Consider the following 20,311-nt stretch of genomic DNA (forward strand, 5'->3'; position numbering starts at 1 on the left):
CATGTTAATAGTGTCAAAGAGGTCGGAGAATCAGAAACATTACTGTAATTATTTAGAGCACAGCAATGTCCTTCTAATTTTAACAAAGTAGTATATAAGTTACATCTGAAATAACCTATACTCAAAGGATTCAAGACTTGGAGATATGTATTTCTCTCCTGGAGACATTAATTAGAGGACAGAGTTGATGCGCGTTTATCTCCTAGAAATGTGCTGAATGTGCTTCCTTGCCACATGTGATTAATGGGGACCCCGTCTTTCGCTCTCTTCTTCCCTCCCTTTATCGCATGCCCAGTTTTGTCACTCTTCTTCTTTCATCCTCTCCCCCTCTGTTTCTAACCAAACAGTGTATATAATATGTGGTGAACTTAACTGTTGCATTAAATTGAAAGCTTGTTTCTCAAGCAGATTTTTAATAGCTTAGTGACATAAACATAATATTATCAAATATATGCTTTGATATATATATTTCCGTAGATTCATTTTTCTGTGAGAGAACAACACAAGAGGTTTGGATTATACATTTAAAGCTACAAACATTCCTGAACCAAATAAGGAAAGATCAGAAGTATTGTTGTGCCACTAATTGTTGCATCTCCTCACTGGTTGTCTCACCTTTGTTCTAGTGTCCAAGCATATTGTGCTCGCCCATACCTGAGCTCGCCGGCCTGCAGAGATGCACTTCCACAGGGTGCAGTCGCTGTCGGAGCCCGTTAATGTCAAACGACACCAGTTGAGCTGCAGTGGCTGACCTTGGTTATGTTTTAGCTAACCAGTGAGCTATTGCAGCCTGAGCCACAATGCCATCTTTTCTGCGGCTTCTAGGCATTGCTTTCGGTTTTGATTTAATTTCATAACTGATCTGTAAGTTATGTGAAATGTTGTCACATCCAGTCAGAGATACCAAAGAAACTTAAAAATGACAAACGTGATATTTGAGCATCTATGTTTACTTTAGATATGCATTTATATGTGATATTTAGGTGTTTTTATAACCGTAAACCAAACTATAAACAGGACTCTCCAGCCGTGTCCCTGCACCAGATCATTTAGCTAATGAAAAACATGGTCTCGAATGACTGCTTTGCAAAACTTTGCATTGTGGTTGAGACATTTGAAGGTACTTAGGCGCATACACACAGCTTGTCTCTTTACTGTCGTCTAACAAACTCTGACTTCGCCTCAAGAGCATTTAGCCCCAGCACAGCCAGTGAGGGAGTAAAATGCACGAGAGAAGAAGAGACAAAAAAGATATATCAAGCGATACCACAACACATATTGCTCATATATTATTATTATAGAGAAGGTTCTTTTGTGCCATCATCTTCAATCTTATGTCACGTGTTCTGAGTTTCAATGTTTTTTTTTGGAATATGAGATTATAGAGGAACCCTGTTATTTTCATTGAAGTGGTTTGCAAAGGGTGTCCATTTTTGTCACATCTTACGATTCCTAAATTTCTTCCCATCGTTCTCAAATCCGACAGATCAATAATGTCATCAGTGGAATAATTATTTTGTCCCTCTTAGATGGCAGCATAGTTGTGAAAAGACGAATAATAATGTAGGCCTATTCCTTCTTTTACAACTGCACAGAGCAGTTTGCTGAGGCATCTTTCAGTATTGCTGTGCTTTAAAATTTGACAGCTGGATACTCATGCTTGGGAGCCTCTCGGCACAGACACACTCTTGTACCAATAACTACTGAACAGCACCACTGGAGCTGTGGAGGTTTACTTACAAGGTGCCCTTGTACATGGCCGAAGGAGAGCATCTTGCCTTAATGTTCCCTAGCTCGCTAACAAACTTCTGATGTAATACTGACAGCACTGTTGTTGTACCATTACGTAGTCGGGATGTTTGGTAGGTGAACCGATTGGCTAGTGTGCTGCCCTCTTTTGTTTTAGTTAGCATTCTGGCGGAGAGACTTGGCAGCTAGGCTCATATTGTGCCCTTCACAAGTAGGCTGATAATCAGGCACATTAAAATTAACGAATGGCCCTTTAACTCCTGTAATGATGGTAATGAAGTGTCTCCGCTGTGGAGAAACTTGGAAGCATAACAAATGATATCAATGCGAGTTGGGAGTGACATACAGTATCCAATGGCATTGCTACAGTAAGCTAGGCAAATTAATAATGCAAAACCAAACATCCGTTTGACATGTGTTTTGGTTCTTCGAAAAATTTTGTTGTATGGCCCCAAAGAGAAAACGAGGCCCAGATCTAAACTAGATATGTCCAGTGTACGTCACGTATTGTCAGGATGGCCTGCACATTGTTGTTTTTACAGGGTCACTCTGTAGCAGCCTCTCGTTGAGATTAGCAGCTTAGCTTCAGTGCTCCTTCTGGCCTAACCAAGCACGAGTAAGTAAATGCAGAGGGGATATGGGGACACATAGCTGTGTGTGTGTGTGTGTGTGTGTGTGCGTGTGCGTGTGCGTGTGCGTGTGCGTGTGCATGTGTGTGTGTGCGGAAAAGATGCTGCTGGAGACAGGTGTGTGTTTGGGAGTGTAATTCCTTGCATTTTTGTCGAGTAGTTTATTGGAGGTTTGACTGTGTGAGCATGTGTGTGCGCGTGTCAGGTAGTAATTAATAAAGACAGGAACATTGGCTCTCCCGCTGTGCTGACATGCTGACAAGGGACTTGCCACCAGTCCAAACACACACAGACACACACACACACTGGAGATAAAGACAAACTTATTCCAACAAACTGCATGGCGGCTAGAACTTTCTGAGCCAGTTAAAAAGTAAACCTCGACTTCATTAACCAGCCAAGCTTAATTTCAATGTCCTAATTTTGTAGAAGCTCCACCTGAAGGTAGCAACACACAAGAAGGGGCTATGCATTATTGAGCCCCTTCTACTTCATTTCAGTCTTGCAACATATGTGGATTAATATTGTAGTAGTCTGATGAAGACAATAAATGAAGGACTGGGGTAGAGAGGGTGAGAGAACAGGGTACCTAGACTCTGAGGTCTTGGAGAAGTACTTTATTCTCCCTCTGAGCCCTTCACTGAAAACAAAGTTAAAAAACAAAGTTAACTTGCAAACCAATAACAAAGGTAGGTCGGGGCAAAAGCGGGACCTCGCACGCCACAGGAACTAACCACTGGACCTGCAGTGTTTGTTCTCCGCTCGCTGCAACAGAAGCAATCAGAATCTTCTGAAGTGAACTAACTGAAAAAATAATAATGGTGTATGGTGATACAAGTGATGAGCCCCTGCACTTCTGCTTTCAATGGATCAAATGTTCTCGTTGTGTATTGAAAAGGAGATGGAAAAATCTTTTTAACTTACCATTTTTTATTTTTTTAAGAACAAAGATGAGGGGTTATTTTTAGTTACTTTGAGGTATTACACTGTATTCAGTCTGTGTTACACAGGTTAACTTGACTGTGTCCGTCTGTATTTTAACTTCCACAAACCTTTCTCTCATTCCTAAAATGAGTACATGATAAAAACAGAAAAGGCATTAATGATGTTGTTTCTTTGCAGACAGAGTATAGAAGGCATGATCACACTCAAGTCTTCACTTCCATAACTTAAGAGAAGAAAAGGTCAAAGGAAACAAGGACAGAGAAAATGGAAATGCGTGTGTGTGTGTCATTAGTTTTCCGATGTCAATCTAATTTTATTGTTTAATGCTCAGTTTGAATTTTGTTTGAATGTTTTATAGTGGCAGTTGTCACTTTTGATAATGATAGAGCAGTTATAAATTAATGATATATTTTTCTCAAGATTTAGTTTTAGTTTTAGTCCACACAAAACCAACTAAAGAAGGGGTTCAGTCTGTCAGTCATGTTGCTGTCAGTCACTCTGTAGCCCTGAGCCCGTGTGCCTTGTGGCTTATGCTCAGAGAGCTGGAAAAGACTACTTTGGTGTTTTGGGGTTGGGAAGGAAGAGAGATTGTTGAGAGAGCAGGAGCTGAGTGGGAGCTGTCACAGCAGCTCTGCTGAGCCTGGGGTAAAGTTTCGGCCAAAATAGCAATTCTTCCCTTTGGCATTAGCGAGACCTCACAGTAGCCTCTCTTGGGTTACAATAAAGCATTCACTAAATGCCACATAGCATTTGTGTATGACAAGTGTTCTAGTAGCCTTTTAGATGAAACATTGACATGATTCTGGTGAAAAAACTATTAGAACAGCTTGAGGTATATGCACTTCTCCTTCTTGAGCACAGCAACACCAAGAACACCTTCCTTTCATTCCCTTGCATTATCATACATGAGTATATGTATTTAGGTATAAGGAAACCAAATTATTGTTAAAACCAAAGTCATAGCTCTAGGGATGGCAATGCCAGTTGTTCAGTTCACCACTTTGGTCAAAACTATAATATGTTAAAACAATTTGATGGCTTTTTGATATTATGTCACCAAACTCTACCAGCAGGTCAAAGTATTGGCTTCTGCAGGGAAATATCTCAACTTCTATCTGACAGATTGGCACATTTGGTAAAGACAGATGATTGTTATGTTTTTTGTTATCTTCTAACTTTTCATGAAGCTTCTTTTGTAGGTCAAAATGTGTCTTTTTCATAATTTGTTGTTTATAACCAGCAAAACTAAGCACATGCCCATCAGCCTCAGATGAGCTTTGTGTTAATATAGATTAGCAAATGTTAACATGCTAACATGTCAAACATAGACGCTGTGATACGAACATTATACCAACTTAACATGTTAGCATCGTCATTGTGGGCTTGTTAGCATGCCTAGCTTAGCATTTAGCTAAGTTATTGATGTGGGCTTTTACACATCCTCCTAATTCCAATACTGCAAGAAGTTGTCAAAGAGACTAAATTCCCCTGGGATCTCCAGACACTTTAGCATTGATGATGATGTAAAACACAGGGTCAAAGGTAGACTGAACTCTTGTCTGTTGGTGGATGCACCAGTTGCCTGTTAAACTCTGCATATACAAACACTCATTTAACCCTGTCTCTTAGAAATGACCTTGTTCCTTTTTGTTGGTAAGCTATGATACAGTATGCAATTGTGTCATGTCTCATTCCACTATTTATATATGAAAAGAAGCTATTGAGGTCCGCCTCATCACTATCAGCTCATAATACAGAATGGAAAAAACATAAATGGAGAAAGAGAAAGACCGTCACCTTTCTGCCGGAAAATTAACATCACAAATGGCTGGATCGCAACCTATTAATAATTATTTTAGTTCTTTGTGTCTCTCTCCCTCTGTCTGACTCACTCACTCTCCCACTCTGTGTCGCCTCATTCATACCGTGCTACTCTCGGCTTGTTTGTTCTCCTTTCATGAAACACCTGTGAAGCTCAGGGATCCACTCGCCATGCCTGCAATTAGAGGCGTATACTCGGGGAGCCTAACCAATCACGAAGAAAATCGATTGCTAGAAAATAAGATGCACCAGAAAGTGAAGAGAAAATCAAAAAGTTCAGGCTGTAATGATGTGGTTTGAAGAGCAAGCATTCAAGGCTACATTTGTGCTGCATGGTAAAAGGGATCCGAAGAATTTAAAAATTAGATTTTATCCCTAGAAGTACGGCAAAGCCGGCAAAGCTGCTTTGATATTTCTAATGTGCATCACAATAAATGTTAAAGGGACTTGTAACAATAGCAAAACCACAGATCACAGTGGTATTGTTCTTTACTCGCTCCCACAGCCAAGCCCCTCTTTCTTGTTTCCTTCTCTTACTGAGCCCTCAGTCATTTTTCCCCCTCTGTTTGTGGATCATGTCAGCCCATTAGACCCCTGTTAAAATATGGATGAATAGATGAGAGAGACGAGGGCTTACAGTTCCCTTCTCAAGCAGATCCTCTTCATCCCCATCTCCTCCTTCTGATCTCCGTTATCCTTACTCCCTTCTGTCAGTTCAGAGAGAGTGATGAGGGTGTTGTTTGTGTACTACAGAGGAACACCTGAAATTGAATATAGTTCAAGTGTCACACACATTCTCCCCAAAGAGATATCTAATTAATTTGACAATGTGCTGAGTGTGTATGTGAACGTCTGTGTTGTTTTAATTGTCTCCCATCAAGACAACAACAGAATATAGTCTTCTTTTGCATCAGAAGTTGTCAATGAAAGATCCTGACACTCAGAATTCATCCAGTTAGGGTTTTAATTACATTAGCCTAGTTCTGGTTAGCCTGGTCCATCTCAAGCATACTGAAAGAACACGGACTAGTACATTAATCACAGTTTTTAAATTGAGAGCCCAGATTGTGAGACCATATGGGCACATCTTCACACTTGTGTTGCATTATGTGGCCCCTAAGGAGCTATGTAAGCTAAAAACTTCCCAGAAAGAAAGTCATATTCCCTCTAAATACTGAGGTACGGATTGAAGTAGTGGTTTTAAGGAAAGATTACAAGTTAAACAGATTATATGTATGTGGTCAGTTGTAAAAGGTGTCATTAATGTTCAGACCACATCCACTCCTTTGGTTTTTACCTTTCACAATAAAAGCCCCAGACATGTAAAATTCCCAGGCGACTACATATGAGCACATATTTGTGTTGCAGGCTTTGATCTCCTTCTGTGTCGTACAGGAGGGGTTTTGCACCATGAGACCAAACCAGTTGAGAACAGACCCACTTTGAATGAGGGAGAGAGAAATGGACATGCTTGGCTCTAACAGGATTTTGTAGCAATCATTTGTGATGCTAATATACTCATTGAAGAGGCTTCTCTTGTTTGTCCTTTCTCTGAGTGATCATAGTGCTAAAGCAAAGATGTGCTTCAGATCTCTAGATATCAGAGAGGACCAGATAACGACCAGCACTGCTCCACTGACATTCCCTCGCGGTCCTAGCGACCATAGATGGAAAGCTGGGAGAGATCGCAGAGCAGATGGCAGCACCACATGTGACCAGTAAAGTCACTATTAAATACCACAGACTGTACAAAAAGACGTGGACGGAGTGAAGTCACTCGTTGGTGTGTGGGCGGCAGTCTTGAAGCCTGTAGTTTGACATTTTGGCCGTTGCCATCTTGTTATTTTTGCAACTAGAGGTGACTTAAGACATTTTCAGGCGACCAAAACGGTTCCAATTAACTTTCATGGACTGAAAACACACTGTGAAAGTCTGTGATTAAGACAAGTCTTAAAGGGTTAAAACAAAACCACAGACAACTCCAAGGCTAGACAACGCGGTGGTCGCAACCTGTCAATCACAAGGTAGCGCCGCCCTAAAGCATACACTGCTCTATTTTCTATTTGACTTTAAATGGGACGATCATTTACAAAGTGAACATCATGCTGTATTGAAGAAGAGTTGAAACCTGCAATTGAGAGTGTACTCTCAATTGCAGGTTTCTCTCATTTGTACAATTGTACTCATGTGTACAATGTTTAGTGAGATCAATAAGAAAGAAAGAAATCAAGTGAGAAAGTCAGTTTCTCATAGACTTTTATTCAATGAAACTTCTTTTTGCAATGATGGCCATTAGAAAAGAATGCAAGTTTAAGACACATTGGCTTCACTTTTCAGAAGCAAAGGTTGCCACCTGTTAAAGGCTAAATAAGTTTAAATTGCTCTTGTTGTTGGAAGTAGGCATGATTATCAATAGGGATTATTGATGAGCCCTTAGTATGTAATGGCAAACATATCAAAATGTTTAGTTTTAGTTTTTTGTTTTGTTTGACGGTATTTATGTGACTAGAGATAAGAATACAGAGTACAAGAGAATACAAAACCGACAGAGAGAAAGACAGATGGCTGGAGGGAGGTTGAGGGTTGGTGAGGATGGTTGCTTGTCACATCAGAGTCTGACTAGTGTCTGCGGATGTCAGCAGCATAGTCCTGTCATCACATCTCTTTCTCTCTCTCTCTCCCGCCTCCTGTTTCCAATACTCTGACCCTGTGTCGAATTCAAACTAATGGCTTGTGAGTACACTGCATGCGCCGCTATCCACTGACCCACCAGACTCTCTGGTCTTTATCCATTTCCCCTTCTCTTCTTACCTTCCTCTATGTTCCCTGTGCAGGCCATTTTCAAATTCCTGTGCTCGCTTTCGGTTGCCAGCCTCCCTTTTCACCCTTGACTTGCCTCTATACTCTCAGTTTATATTGGTCTCTCTCAGTCTGTCTTCAAGTTTCCTCCTCTCCGTCTCACTGAGTCATGTTGTTCTCTCTTTCTCCCTCACACGCACAAGCACAGAAAGTATTGGCTTATATTTCCCATGGTGTCTGCAATACATTCAGCTTCACTAGCAGCAGCAATGTACTGGAGCAAGGCACCTGCTGTGCCGAGCTGATATGAGGAGACAGATACACAGTCGCACACATGCAGACGCATACACCGTGAGCTTTCAAATGCTGAAATATGGATTGAAAATGTAATCATCCTCTGTCTGTCAATGCAGCCAAGGCACATCATGTGCACGATTACAATATGGTTTAGCCCACAGGGAAATGTGGCCATATAAACGCCACACAAAAACGCTAGCATGAATATTGACACACACTTTGTGTTGTCTCGATGGCTGAAGGCAACCCGTCTGCTCCCGTTGCCTTGGTTACAGGCCATAGGCTTGTCTTGAGAGGTGCTCCAGGTCTCTGCTTGCCATGTCAGGCTGTGTGGTTGTCTGTCTTCGCCATACTGTGTGTGAGTCTGTGTACAGCTGTGTGCTCGTGTGTCAGGGGGACTGGATACATATAAGCATCAGTCATAGGGAGAGCACAACACATTATGTGGCAATTTCACAAGCCTTAAACAAATCATGAGTGCAATTACCAAATTCGGTTGCACGTTCTTGGATTCTGTGATGAGTACACTCCTTTTTGTTACCATTCTATGATTGCTTTTTTCACTATCAAAATACTTCAAGGAAGATGCAGGCAAAAATGGAAGACAAATTGTTTTTATCATTTGAACCACTACCGTATACACAGCCACTTCCATTTATTATTCCCAATATTTGCTGCCTCTCTAACAGTCTAATCCCGAGCCTCAATAAGACAGACATATGCTATATTGATGGAGCTTGCCACGGATTTCTCAGAAACAGATAAGGAGCCTCTTCACTCATTTCTGCTGACTGCTTTGCAACAATGCAGATTAAACAACTGTTATATACCCATTTGTGCCCGCAACTGACATTTTTAATGTTCCTTTGGTGGAAGTCTTCTCTGGGCTTTTATCTGGTTTTGAGGGCATGACTGATTTAATTTAAAAAAAAAAACTTCACTTGATATAGGCAACAACAACAAAAACAGCCCTCTTTTGATTAAACTCTTTGGCAGAAACGGGTCATTAGAGGGAAATGGAGTTTGCAAAGATGTAGTTACTTGTGCATCTGCTGTAAGTGAGAAGTTGTAGTCTTGGACGATCATTGACACGTTGACCAGAACATATGTGCTCAAACAATACATATTCTCACACCATGGCAAAAGTTCCAAGTTAGCAGAAAGTACTGAACTGCCAGGAACGATAATATTAAATCAAGCTAGTTTTAGCAAGCCATGCATGTCTTTATCGAGTTACATTTTAGGAACAAGCCGTTTAATTCAATAGGCTTCTATTACCTTTTTTAGACCTGCATCCTTTAGCAACATCAATGTGGAGATAATATTAATGTGCATATACTGACATGTCTAGTCATGAGATTATCACCCTGAATTGACAGTTTATACTCTGTGTGAGTGTGTGCTTCCAACAGAGGGATGATATTTCACGCATTGCACTCGGCACTGAGCCCTTTGTAGCTTCACAAAATACTCAAGTTATAAAGCAGCGGTCTTTACACCCTGCTCTATTTTCATAGTGCTGGAAGGCATATCTGTGTTTATTGGAAATTTGAGACTCAATTCTATTCAGTACATAAAACATATATTTTCAAAAAGCCATTTTATTTTTGAGCAAAGTCTTATCTTAAAGACTGCCAAACATTGTTGTTGAGCAAAGACGGATTTTCAGTTTGGGGGAAATATGCAAAAATATAATTCCTCAAATGTTGTTTTGTATAGGAGTGTGAGTATATCCATAGAAGCAAACTTTTTTCCGGACTGGCAAAGTGAAAGCTACATTTGCTGAGACAAGCATAGCAACACTTACAGAGCAAATAGTGCAGTTTGCGTTAAGGCTTTTAAGGTTTACTTGTTATTCTGGATGCTCCGCTGTGTGTGTGCTCTTTTGGCTGGAGAGCTTTTGGCCCACTGGTATTCAGAGGGAAGGAGCTTTACATTATGAACTCTCCGGGTTAGCGTTCTGTCACTAATAAAGGTTAAACGGGGGCATTTGCACAGCTGTGTGCATAGATAGTAAAGGGTATGCAAATCTTCATTGGACTGCAAGTTTCTAGTTCTCAGTTGTATGTTAGCAAATGACTTCTTGATGAGAAGCTGAAATACAAAGATTATTGTCAGGCACAGTGAGGACTCAACTATTACTGTAAGACACACAAAGAAGAGCTGGCAGGCACGGGAGAAGGATGGACAGAGGAGCCTGTGGACGGAGTAGAAATGAGGCCAAGCAGCTGGAGTCCAACAGAGAAAACCAGCCTGTGATAGACTCATTGATCAATTTTACCACAAGGCACTAGGAAGTTAAGTGGGATAGAAAGAGGGATGAGAGCAGAGTTAGGAAGGTAGGGAGGTAGATCTCAGGCAAGTCTGCCTCACTACTTCATCACAGAGAGAAGCAAGGTTACAATACAACAGTTCAAGTGTTGAAACAAAAGTGTAACCGTCTGATGTCAAGGACGCACTCTGTAGCCGCTTGTACAGCGAGTGACATCACACAGACGTGCTGACGGATTCTTCCTCACTAACAGAGAAGCGGATGTGACACTCGTCACAACATGGACCGTTTTTCAGACGTGATTTTTAAAACGCACCCAATTACATGGGACAGTGGTTGTCACAAAGATGGTGGTGGAGGAGGATGTGTCCATTAACTATGTGTGTGTGTGTGTGTGTGTGTGTGTGTGTGTGTGCGTGTGTGTTTGTGTGTGTGACCCATTATGCCATGTTTTCATTGGGTAATACACAGGCTTCCGTGCCACAGTGAGAAGCAGATTTTCATTTGTCATTTTGATTCAGTCTGAATGAGATTGATGCTCATAGGAACACACACAGAAACACACACACAAACAAAAACACAAACACACACACACACATAAGCGTGTACACTGATGTAGGCAATAAGTATAGGGAGCTCTGTTGAAAAGACTCATTGTAAACACATACACACACAGCTGTTGATTTGGTGCATCCATTTAATAGTAATTCCCATATTTTCTATGGATTATAATGCCACACACAAACACAAACACAACTTTTTAAAGAATTGTGCAGAACTACAATTTGCTTCATAATTTGGCTTCTAGTTATTCTGTGAATAATTTATCATGCAGCCAACTTGTAAAGTTATTTTTTTCCTGCTCAGTCTTAGTGGAGCAGTCTTCGATACACGTGACAGAAGAGAAGAAGTTTAAGAAAGCAGAGATTGAAAGAACCAAACGTCTATTCATGAGGAGGACAAACCAGAGGCTCTTTCATTCGAGGCTCCACATTCACTCTCCGTAACTCACTCTCCGTAACTAGAACTGCTGAGCATGTCAACAACTTGGGTGTGATTTTGGATGCTTATCTGAACTCCCAGGAGCACATATCTAATATCTCCGAGACTGCGCGTCATCATCTTAGAAATGTGTCTATAGTTAGAGGTTTCTCGGTGAGACTTATTTCCAGTAGACTGCACTTTTTGCACTTTTTGCTGGCAAGACAAACGAGTTGTTAAATACACTCAAACATTCAGAATGCTACAGGCAAAGTATTGACTAAAACCAAAAGGTTTGAACACATCACTCCTACTTTAACTTATCTTTACTGGCTCCCAGTAGTAAAACAAAGACTTCATTTAAAGTAACCTCTTAATTGTTTTTAAATCGATAAATGGCTTCGCCCCTTCTTACATTGTTTACATGCTCAGCGAATACACACCGGACAGATCCCTTAGTTCATCTTCTCACTCTACCTAGAATATATTCTAAAAACATATCTTTTAGGTTTAACATTTTCACTTTAAGAATATATTTCTTATTATTTGTGTTATTATTATTCACTTTTTAATGCTAATACTTTCTTATGCGATTCCTTTTTTATTGTAATTAATTTTGAAGCACATTGAGTCTATGCCTGTCATATATATACAACGTGCTGTATATTTGACTTGATAACGTACTTAAGTGGCAGATATGAAACCTTTAAATTAAATAATCAGGACATTATTGTAAATCTCAGCTTTAAGGCTGCAAATGTAAAATGTGTAAATGCATCCAGCAGGGAATAAAGAATAGTCACAGGGACAAAATAAATCAGAAAGGCACTCAGGTAATAAATTGGTTTTACACATGCACCAGCTCCTCCAATTTTACATTTTGATTATTAGAATAATTTGTTTTTTTCTGAAGCTGTTTTCATACTACAGCTGTGGAAAATAAGGTCATACTTGGGCTCCTTAGCGCTGCCTTTTTGTTAACTGAATGCACCACAAAGCAGGACAAATAGACAAAAGAGAACCATCAACACATAGTGAGGATCCTGAAATATATTTTTATAAAGAGAGACAGAGAGCTTGTTAAAGTTGGAAAGCACCAAATAGGGAGAGAAAAAAAGGGATGCATGCGGAGGGAAAGTCTTTGACGAAATCTGTATTGACACAGAGGGACAGGCATAAAAATAGGTAGAGACGTTGAGAAGAAGAAGAAGAGGGGAAGAACGTAATGAGAGGAGAGTAAAGACAGGGAGGAGGCCCTGTCCACAGCTTAAGAAGATTAGACATACAGGAGTGAGGAGAAAGGGAGAGAAGGCGTGATGCTAAACAGACAGAAGCCAGACAGAGACATACAAATGCAAGCTGAACCTCCTCCGGCACACAAGGATGGTCCCCGGTTGAATCCTTAACCGTTTTAAGGGTAAATATCCCCAAAGTAATAGCTTTAAAAGAACAATCTAATGAAATTCTGAAGCTCAATAACGGCATGCCTCCATTCCTTTCTCCTCAAAGCATCCTTGGTGTCAGACCTGGTTAGCGGCAGCCCAACATGGTTAGGGCGTGACATGACCAGCCATCAGCTGACGCTCTGGAATCAGCTGGGGGTGAGTCAGCCGCCTGCTGCTTCATTTCCCTGGCGAGGGAAAGGGTACGGGGTTGGTATGACAAAGAAACTGAACTCACACCAGCGCTGAGTCACTTCACATGTCGGTGCAGATGCTGCTGATACCGATGGGTTGAAGGTGAATCGTCCACAGTTGGGGGTTATGTGGAGGAATAAGCTGTGCGTGTGCACCTGAGCTGCTCTGCAAATGTTTGTATTTTAAACTCTGAGCTTTGAACAGGCATTGCACACCGGCATATAGATTATGTCCTTTGTCACCCGCCTTGTGTTCGTTGGTAGCTAAGTCCCAAACAAGTCTTCTCCCATGCTTTTTGGATATCTGTGTGCATTTCTTTCCCCCCGGTCTTTTCTTCCTCTCAGACTGTCTGTCTCACTCCTCTCACTGCGAGTTCACCACATGCCTCTGTTCTTGGCTCCTGCTGCAGAAACCTTTAGGGCAGGTTATTTACTTGTGCAATGGGAGTCCTGCACAAACACACACACACACACACACATGAACACACATGTACACACACGCAAGCCTGATTGATTTTTCATTGCCTGTCGAGGTATAAAGTGTGTTTGCGTTTGTTTTTCCTGGTCGAGCAAAATTGTCTATCGTTTGTCACACATGGGAATGAACGATAAGCTGAGAAAATGGAGAGGGAGAAGGAAAAGAGGGGGAGGTGACAGCTGGGAAAAGTTACAGTAAGCAAGGAAAGAATATTGTAACCCAAAGGGGGGTAGGCCCGTATTTCAAAAAAGAAGAAGAAGTTGGTTGGTTGGTTGGTTGGATAACGCGAAAGGCAAGAGAATTCATGACAATATTTCTTTTCACACAGCAATCTAATATTATGTCTCCCCATGCCACTGTGTTCACCCCAGAGAACCGTGCTAAAGAGATACCAGAGCTTGCAGGATGGAGAGACGTACAGATTAATGGAGAATGGCTTGTGTGCAGGAGAGATGAATAACAAATATGTTTGCAACTATAATCTCTGCATACAAGTGTGTGTGTGTGTGTGTGTGTGTGTGTGTGTGTGTGTGTGTGTGTGTGTGTGTGTTTCACTAAACATCCTTTAGCTTCAAATCACTTTATTTTTCATATTTAAGGTTGATCTTTTTCAGTTTAGAAATGGAGTATGTCCCTGAGCAAAGCCGGTTTAAAGTGAGGTTACCCACTGAAATAAGATGTAACTCTTCAGTGTTAATATTTCAGGGGACATTATGTGCACGGGTACTTAAAATGTTGCAGATTTTCTTAAACATTTCATCAGATTTATGTTGTAAAGGGAAAAGAGAATAGATGATGTGCACACTTTCAGAAGACAGACGATCGCAGATTCAGTATCTTAAATGCTAAATTATTTCCAGTTAGGAGACGACAGAGTTTATTAGGTTTTTATGGATGTTTTAGAGATTTTTAACTTCTTTTTACATCATAGGAGAGATTGTGCAGATATGTGCAGATAGATTGTGCAGATATGTATATGCAGATCATAGATGTGCGGGGGAATTTTGCTAATTGTTTTATCCTAAAAAAAATGCAACAGATGCTGCAGTAGCATCAGTTGTATCAGAACAAAGAATTTGATCGATAGTTCAAACAGGCCCAAAATGACACATTACAGACACATTCCCCACATCCCACTACCGGGGAGCACAAGTTGTGTAAGTGCAAAGGTCATAAGAACAAAAGACTTAAAGCTCATTGTGTGAATACAAAAAAGAAAGAGTTAAGAGGATAGAGTATAGAAGTAAAATAACATAAGCTGACAGTTTAAGATATGAAAGAAGTGAAAAGCTTTTAAACTGCTCGACAGTGATTAAAACACGCACTCATACCCCCCGCTATCATCATGCATAATACTGTATAAATTAAGTACGTTAAGTCGTCTTTTCAGTTTTATTCATCTCTGCAAATCATTAAAATGACACAATAATCAACTTGTATTAACTCTTGAAGAAGGCCATGAAGTTCAGTCTGTACATCAGTAGGTATAAAAAAAGATAAGATAATCCTTTGTTAGTGGGTATTGTGTAGGCGTAAGCCCTCTACAGCGTAACAGGTGGTCCTCAGATGTGAAGACAGTGAGTAGAATGTTGACCGGTTGTAAGTCAAACATATTGCAAAACAACAGCGTAAATTACATTTAAAACATAATAATTATATTGACACTGTTGAGACATTTTAAATGACATTCAGAGAAATCTGACCCCATGCTGCTGTTTCTCACATCACTTATTTCTGTAAATATGCACTAGTATTTATCTTGTCATGTCTATTTTCTTCCCTGACTCATACAGTCATGGAGCAAAAATATGTTGGCTGGAAAAATACTTCTCATCTTCATTTTGATTGAAGAATTGCTCACTGGCAGTGTGGCGGCTGGGGGACCGCTCAGATCGCATGGTGTGTTGCTTTCATGCTGCGAATGAGTCAATTTAACAAGGGTTGATATGTGTGATTTGAATATGTCTGTTTCAATACTTGGTCATACTTTGGAAACACTGTTCTTTCAAGACATATACTGTGTATTGTATACATATATACATTTTTTATTTTTTATTTGTGGTAATATGCTGCAATGTTTCTCCAACGATATTATTCAAAACACAACCTAGTGAGACAAAACTGTCCTTATGGTGCAAATATGTACAGTTTGACGCTTTATCTGCACCTCTATCTGTATTGGAGCAGTTTACTCACCTTTAAAGTTTATTCTTTTCTCTGCTGGGACATTATCCTGATGGCATTCTGACAACCCACCACCCACTTGGTCTCTGTGGGAGGTCAAACCAACACCCCCCCCACGCGCGCTATCAGAGTTTAAAGGATAAGTGTCAAATAAAAGACCGCAAAATAAATTGATGACAAACCTAAAGTAAGCATGCTTACTCGTATCTGTCTGTCAGACATTTGAAACACGCTTCTCGTATATATCCAGAGTGACTGAAGGGACGAGGAGAGAGGAGACAGATGTAAAGGAGAAATACAGAGTTTGGCGTTGTAGTAATAAGACATGAAGAAAAACCAACCCAGAAGTCAGATGAGAGAGAGACATATTCAAACATATTTCATTTAAGACATCATCTAAATTTAACTAAATTCAAAAGAATGATTAAAAACTTTGAAGGGGAATAACTCTGATTTGAGACAGCAATCCATCCATCCATCAATCCATCCATCCATCCATTCATTCATCCATCCATCCCAGTTTGAAATGTATACAGTTTCTCCTCAGCTGCTTTGCTCCTTGACCCAGCTCTGTTGCTACGTGGTTCGAGAGGATTAGCATCATGGTGATCCTGCTCAACTGTGTGACATTGGGCATGTACCAGCCCTGTGAGAACATCGACTGCACCTCGGACCGCTGCCAGATACTGCAGGTGAGGTCGACCCCTGGGTGTTTGTGTGTGAGCCTCTGTGTGTGTGAGAATCACGCGTCAGCGCTGTGATGAAGAGATGCAACAAAACGACAATTAACATAAACAAAAACTGAGAGCGGCCCACGACTCTTGTCATCGTTTCTCACGCTGTGATGCAGACAAACACAGAGTTGGAAGATTTCCCTCCTGAAAGCTCATTCTCCTGCTCTCTCCCAACAGGGAATTGGGAGTTGAGTTTGTTTTAATATTGTCGCTTGGAGCCGCATGCGATTGTGTCACTTGGTGATGAATGCACACGTGTGGAGACAAGTACCAACAGTTGAAATAGTGGTTGTGGATAGAGCCATAAATGCCACAGCCGATAAAGTTTCACTCACAGGCTTCGATTCTTCTGCCGCAGATTGTTGTTGGGGCATTTTCTCTTTACCGTGTCGTTCTTCCTACAGCTGCCCCCAGACATTAACCCATGAGATTAGTTTTAATGTGATTATTCCGTAACTTCCTTAAAGTGTTCACATTGCACAGTGCACCTCCTGAAGATGATTTCCATGAAGCCAACTATCGATGCCTTGACTTGATTGATCCTGTAACAGCGTTAGTAACAGGTTGAGTTCTGTTCTTATTATTCATACCTGTTATTGGAGCAAGCTATTGTAATTTTCTTTTTGTTGCCAAATGACAAATATTTTCCTTTATGTTTATGTTTGTAAGCCGTGTAGTCGAGCTGATGTGGGTTGTCTGTTTCTACTGTAATTTGCCAACTGGCTGACGATTCGCTGTGTTCCTCGGGGGATGGAATTGGTTTTCATTGAAGTTAATTGTGGAGGCAATTTCCGATGTGACGAGGACGACCTTATTTTGGCTCACATGCTTTTAAGTTGATGGTTCTAATGTCCAATGACATTGAAACACTCCGGTCTCCAGCAACCTGCATGTGAGGTGTGTGCTTGTTCTCCAGCAGCAACTATGTTGGCATATTGTGCCATAGTATCTCACTTGCCTACAGCACATTAGAGTGGATTATAATATCAAATAAAGGCCCCCAGACCAGACTGTAATAGGTTTATTTATCTCATCGGATATTCTCTTCATTGTGCAGAGATTACAAATAAGCATTCAATGCAGTTTTAAAACTGTGCAACACATCTTCCTGCTTCACTATCTTTCCTCCTCCTTCTACCAATACCATCTTCACTCCTCCCTATATTCCCAATCCCCCCATCCTACACACTCTCTCGCTCTCTCCCTTCTGCTATGCTTTGTCTTTTTAACAAGCATATTGTCTCCCCAGGTAGTTTGAGGGGTCCTGTTCCAGTGGTTGCTAATGGTAACAGGAGAGATTTTGCTGACAGAGCTTAGATTGTTAGAGTGGCCTTCACATGCTTGTTTGGCCCTCTGTGAAATCCTCACCTCACCTGAAAGAGACAATGGAGCAGCCACAAACAATGTATACATCACCCCAGGATCTGATCACATCATTGTATACTGGGTTAAATTAGGATTCCTATAGGTAGAGGCCTGGACTTAAGGGGGTCCAGGTCTCAATGAAGGAGGACTTATGCTATGTGGTACACCTTGGTCAATACCTATCTACATGTACATGTCTCCTCTGGTTTGCTTGCAGTACGGAAACGAGATATGATGTGTTAATTAGAGGGTTAAAGTGGTGCTGGTAGGCAGATTGTGTAACCTCAAGACAGAACCAGGCTCACGGTTTCCAGTCTTTGTACTAAGCTCAGCTGACTGGCTGCTGGCTGCAGCTTCATATCTACAATTCGGACGAGAGACCATATGACCATATTTAAGTCTCAGCAAGAAATCAAACTGTATTTTCCAGAAAAGTCCTTCAGTTAGCCAGATTCTTCAACAGTGGACTATGATTGATAAGTAAGTTTGATATAATAATTGAAATGTAGGTTGTCAAAATTCAAGATAAGATTGTCCTCCTAAGGTTGTTGATTCTTCTAGCCGAGAAGTTCAAGTTCAAGAGCCAAGTGGAGATAAAATCTGACCCGCTATAAGGAAGCGGAGGTCCTGTGCAGCCACCTCCGGCCTGAATCATGTCATCACACGCAAATGGAAAGTAGATTTTCTAACTTAAATGGATTTGAATGGGGCAGGACTCATTAAACCCTCAAATCAGCACCTGATGAACCTTTTTAATGGAGCTTCAGATGATCGGAAACTGCACAGACAGGTTTTACTTCCACTGTCCTGTTATCCAGTGAGTGTGAAATGAACATTGTCTGCATGGTGACTTTTGATTGACACACTGATGACTCTCATCCTTCACTCATTCCACAAGTATAGTGAGACACACATGTATTATTTTAATCCTGATGACCTAGTTACCACGTCCTTTCCTCCCGGCAGGCACAATGACAGCATATGAAGTATAGCTCCCACACCAGCTCCTATTTCACATCATGAAAGAGCCCATCACAGTACAGCCTCAACCTCTTTACAAATCATGTTGGCGATAAAACCTGATAGGCTGACTGAAGAGGACGCTGGCGGTAGTGACAAATACCTATGATGAATTCATTTCCCTTTCACTCGGTTCAGAGCGCGACAGGGATCCGACTGGTGAAGCCAGCGTCGGATTACATGTGAAGCGTGCAGGCTGCATTATTTATCCAAACATATTTTCAATGGCATGTGTGACTGATCTTCCAGTCTTTCACATTGCATGTTGCCAGCACTGTATGCTGAGTCCTGTGCATGTGGGTGAATAAACAGGGATGGAATACACATCTTGTCTTCACAATGCATTACAAGGCATGCCAATTGCCCGTATACAAAGCCATGCTTGTGCAAAAGAAAAAAAAGATGCTGTTTAAAGTCGCCCATCTCTTGACGTGTCTCCTGCTACTGCCAGTGCTGCAACATTCCCTATGTGGTCTATAGCTACAAACACACTCTTTTTCCTTTGCTGAATAAAAAAAAAGAAAAGAAACTTCAATTGAAGCGTATTACTCCTAGTTGTCCAAAAGCACCACATATCAGTGTTTCCTAGTCTGTGGGTTCTGATTGAGTCTCTAGTTTGTCATTTAACTTCTGCCTGAAACACGAAAAAGGTAAAAACCTTTAAATTATTGTAGAAAATAGTTTTTCTGTCGCAGCATGCGTATTGCTTGTTGTCATCTGGTTTGTTGAGTGCACACACTCTTTTCCCAGGATATATGTACTAACTGAACTGTAACAGACACTTACAATCTTACGATCTTTTACAATCGGTATGAATCCAGCGCTTTATATGTATCTATGAATTTAATTAGAACCTTCGTTGCTTCAACTTGTCAGCTAATGATTAAATTTGATTAGCAGTATGTATGTTTCTTTCATAAGTTATTCTTGCCCTGAGTCTATATGTAGATGTTGGATGAGAAATTTAAATGAGTGAAGATTCCTGCAATTTAGGTCAAACTGTTTATTTCATGGTGAGTGAAGCAAGCAGCAAGAATATGATATAGTGTAGGAGTGTGTGTGTGTGTGTGTGTGTGTGTTTTGTGTGCAGTTTGGGGATGGATTACAGGTTGAGAACAAACACATAGGCTGATCATTAAAAATCCAAATCCGGCACAATGACCATGCGGCTGCATTGCTTTCCTTAATTTATATTTAGAAGTCTCAAGAGGTAGCAGATGGAGTTATATGTAGTAGGAATATGTAACAAAGCAGCCAACACAGTCACACAGCAAAGCACTGGGGAAGAGTTGTGTTCCAAAAATACAATAGGAGGTTTAGCTAGTGATCTGAACATAATAATGCAACATAATAAACATGGAAGAGATATGAGCTCCTCTGTCTCTCTCTCTCTCTCTCTCA

At 40.8% G+C, this 20,311-nt stretch overlaps 1 protein-coding gene across 1 annotated transcript in view; it reads left to right on the forward strand.

Moving 5' to 3' along the window:
- The window catches only part of cacna1ia (calcium voltage-gated channel subunit alpha1 Ia), a 100,768-nt gene that overhangs the window by 19,806 nt on the left and 60,651 nt on the right, over positions 1-20,311 (forward strand). The window contains exon 2 of the mRNA XM_034538730.1: positions 16,372-16,483. Coding sequence (XP_034394621.1) covers positions 16,372-16,483 — 112 coding nt within the window. The remainder of the gene's footprint in view (positions 1-16,371; positions 16,484-20,311) is intronic.

Source organism: Cyclopterus lumpus, chromosome 8, assembly GCF_009769545.1.
Source record: "Cyclopterus lumpus isolate fCycLum1 chromosome 8, fCycLum1.pri, whole genome shotgun sequence".
Lineage (NCBI taxonomy): Eukaryota > Metazoa > Chordata > Actinopteri > Perciformes > Cyclopteridae > Cyclopterus > Cyclopterus lumpus.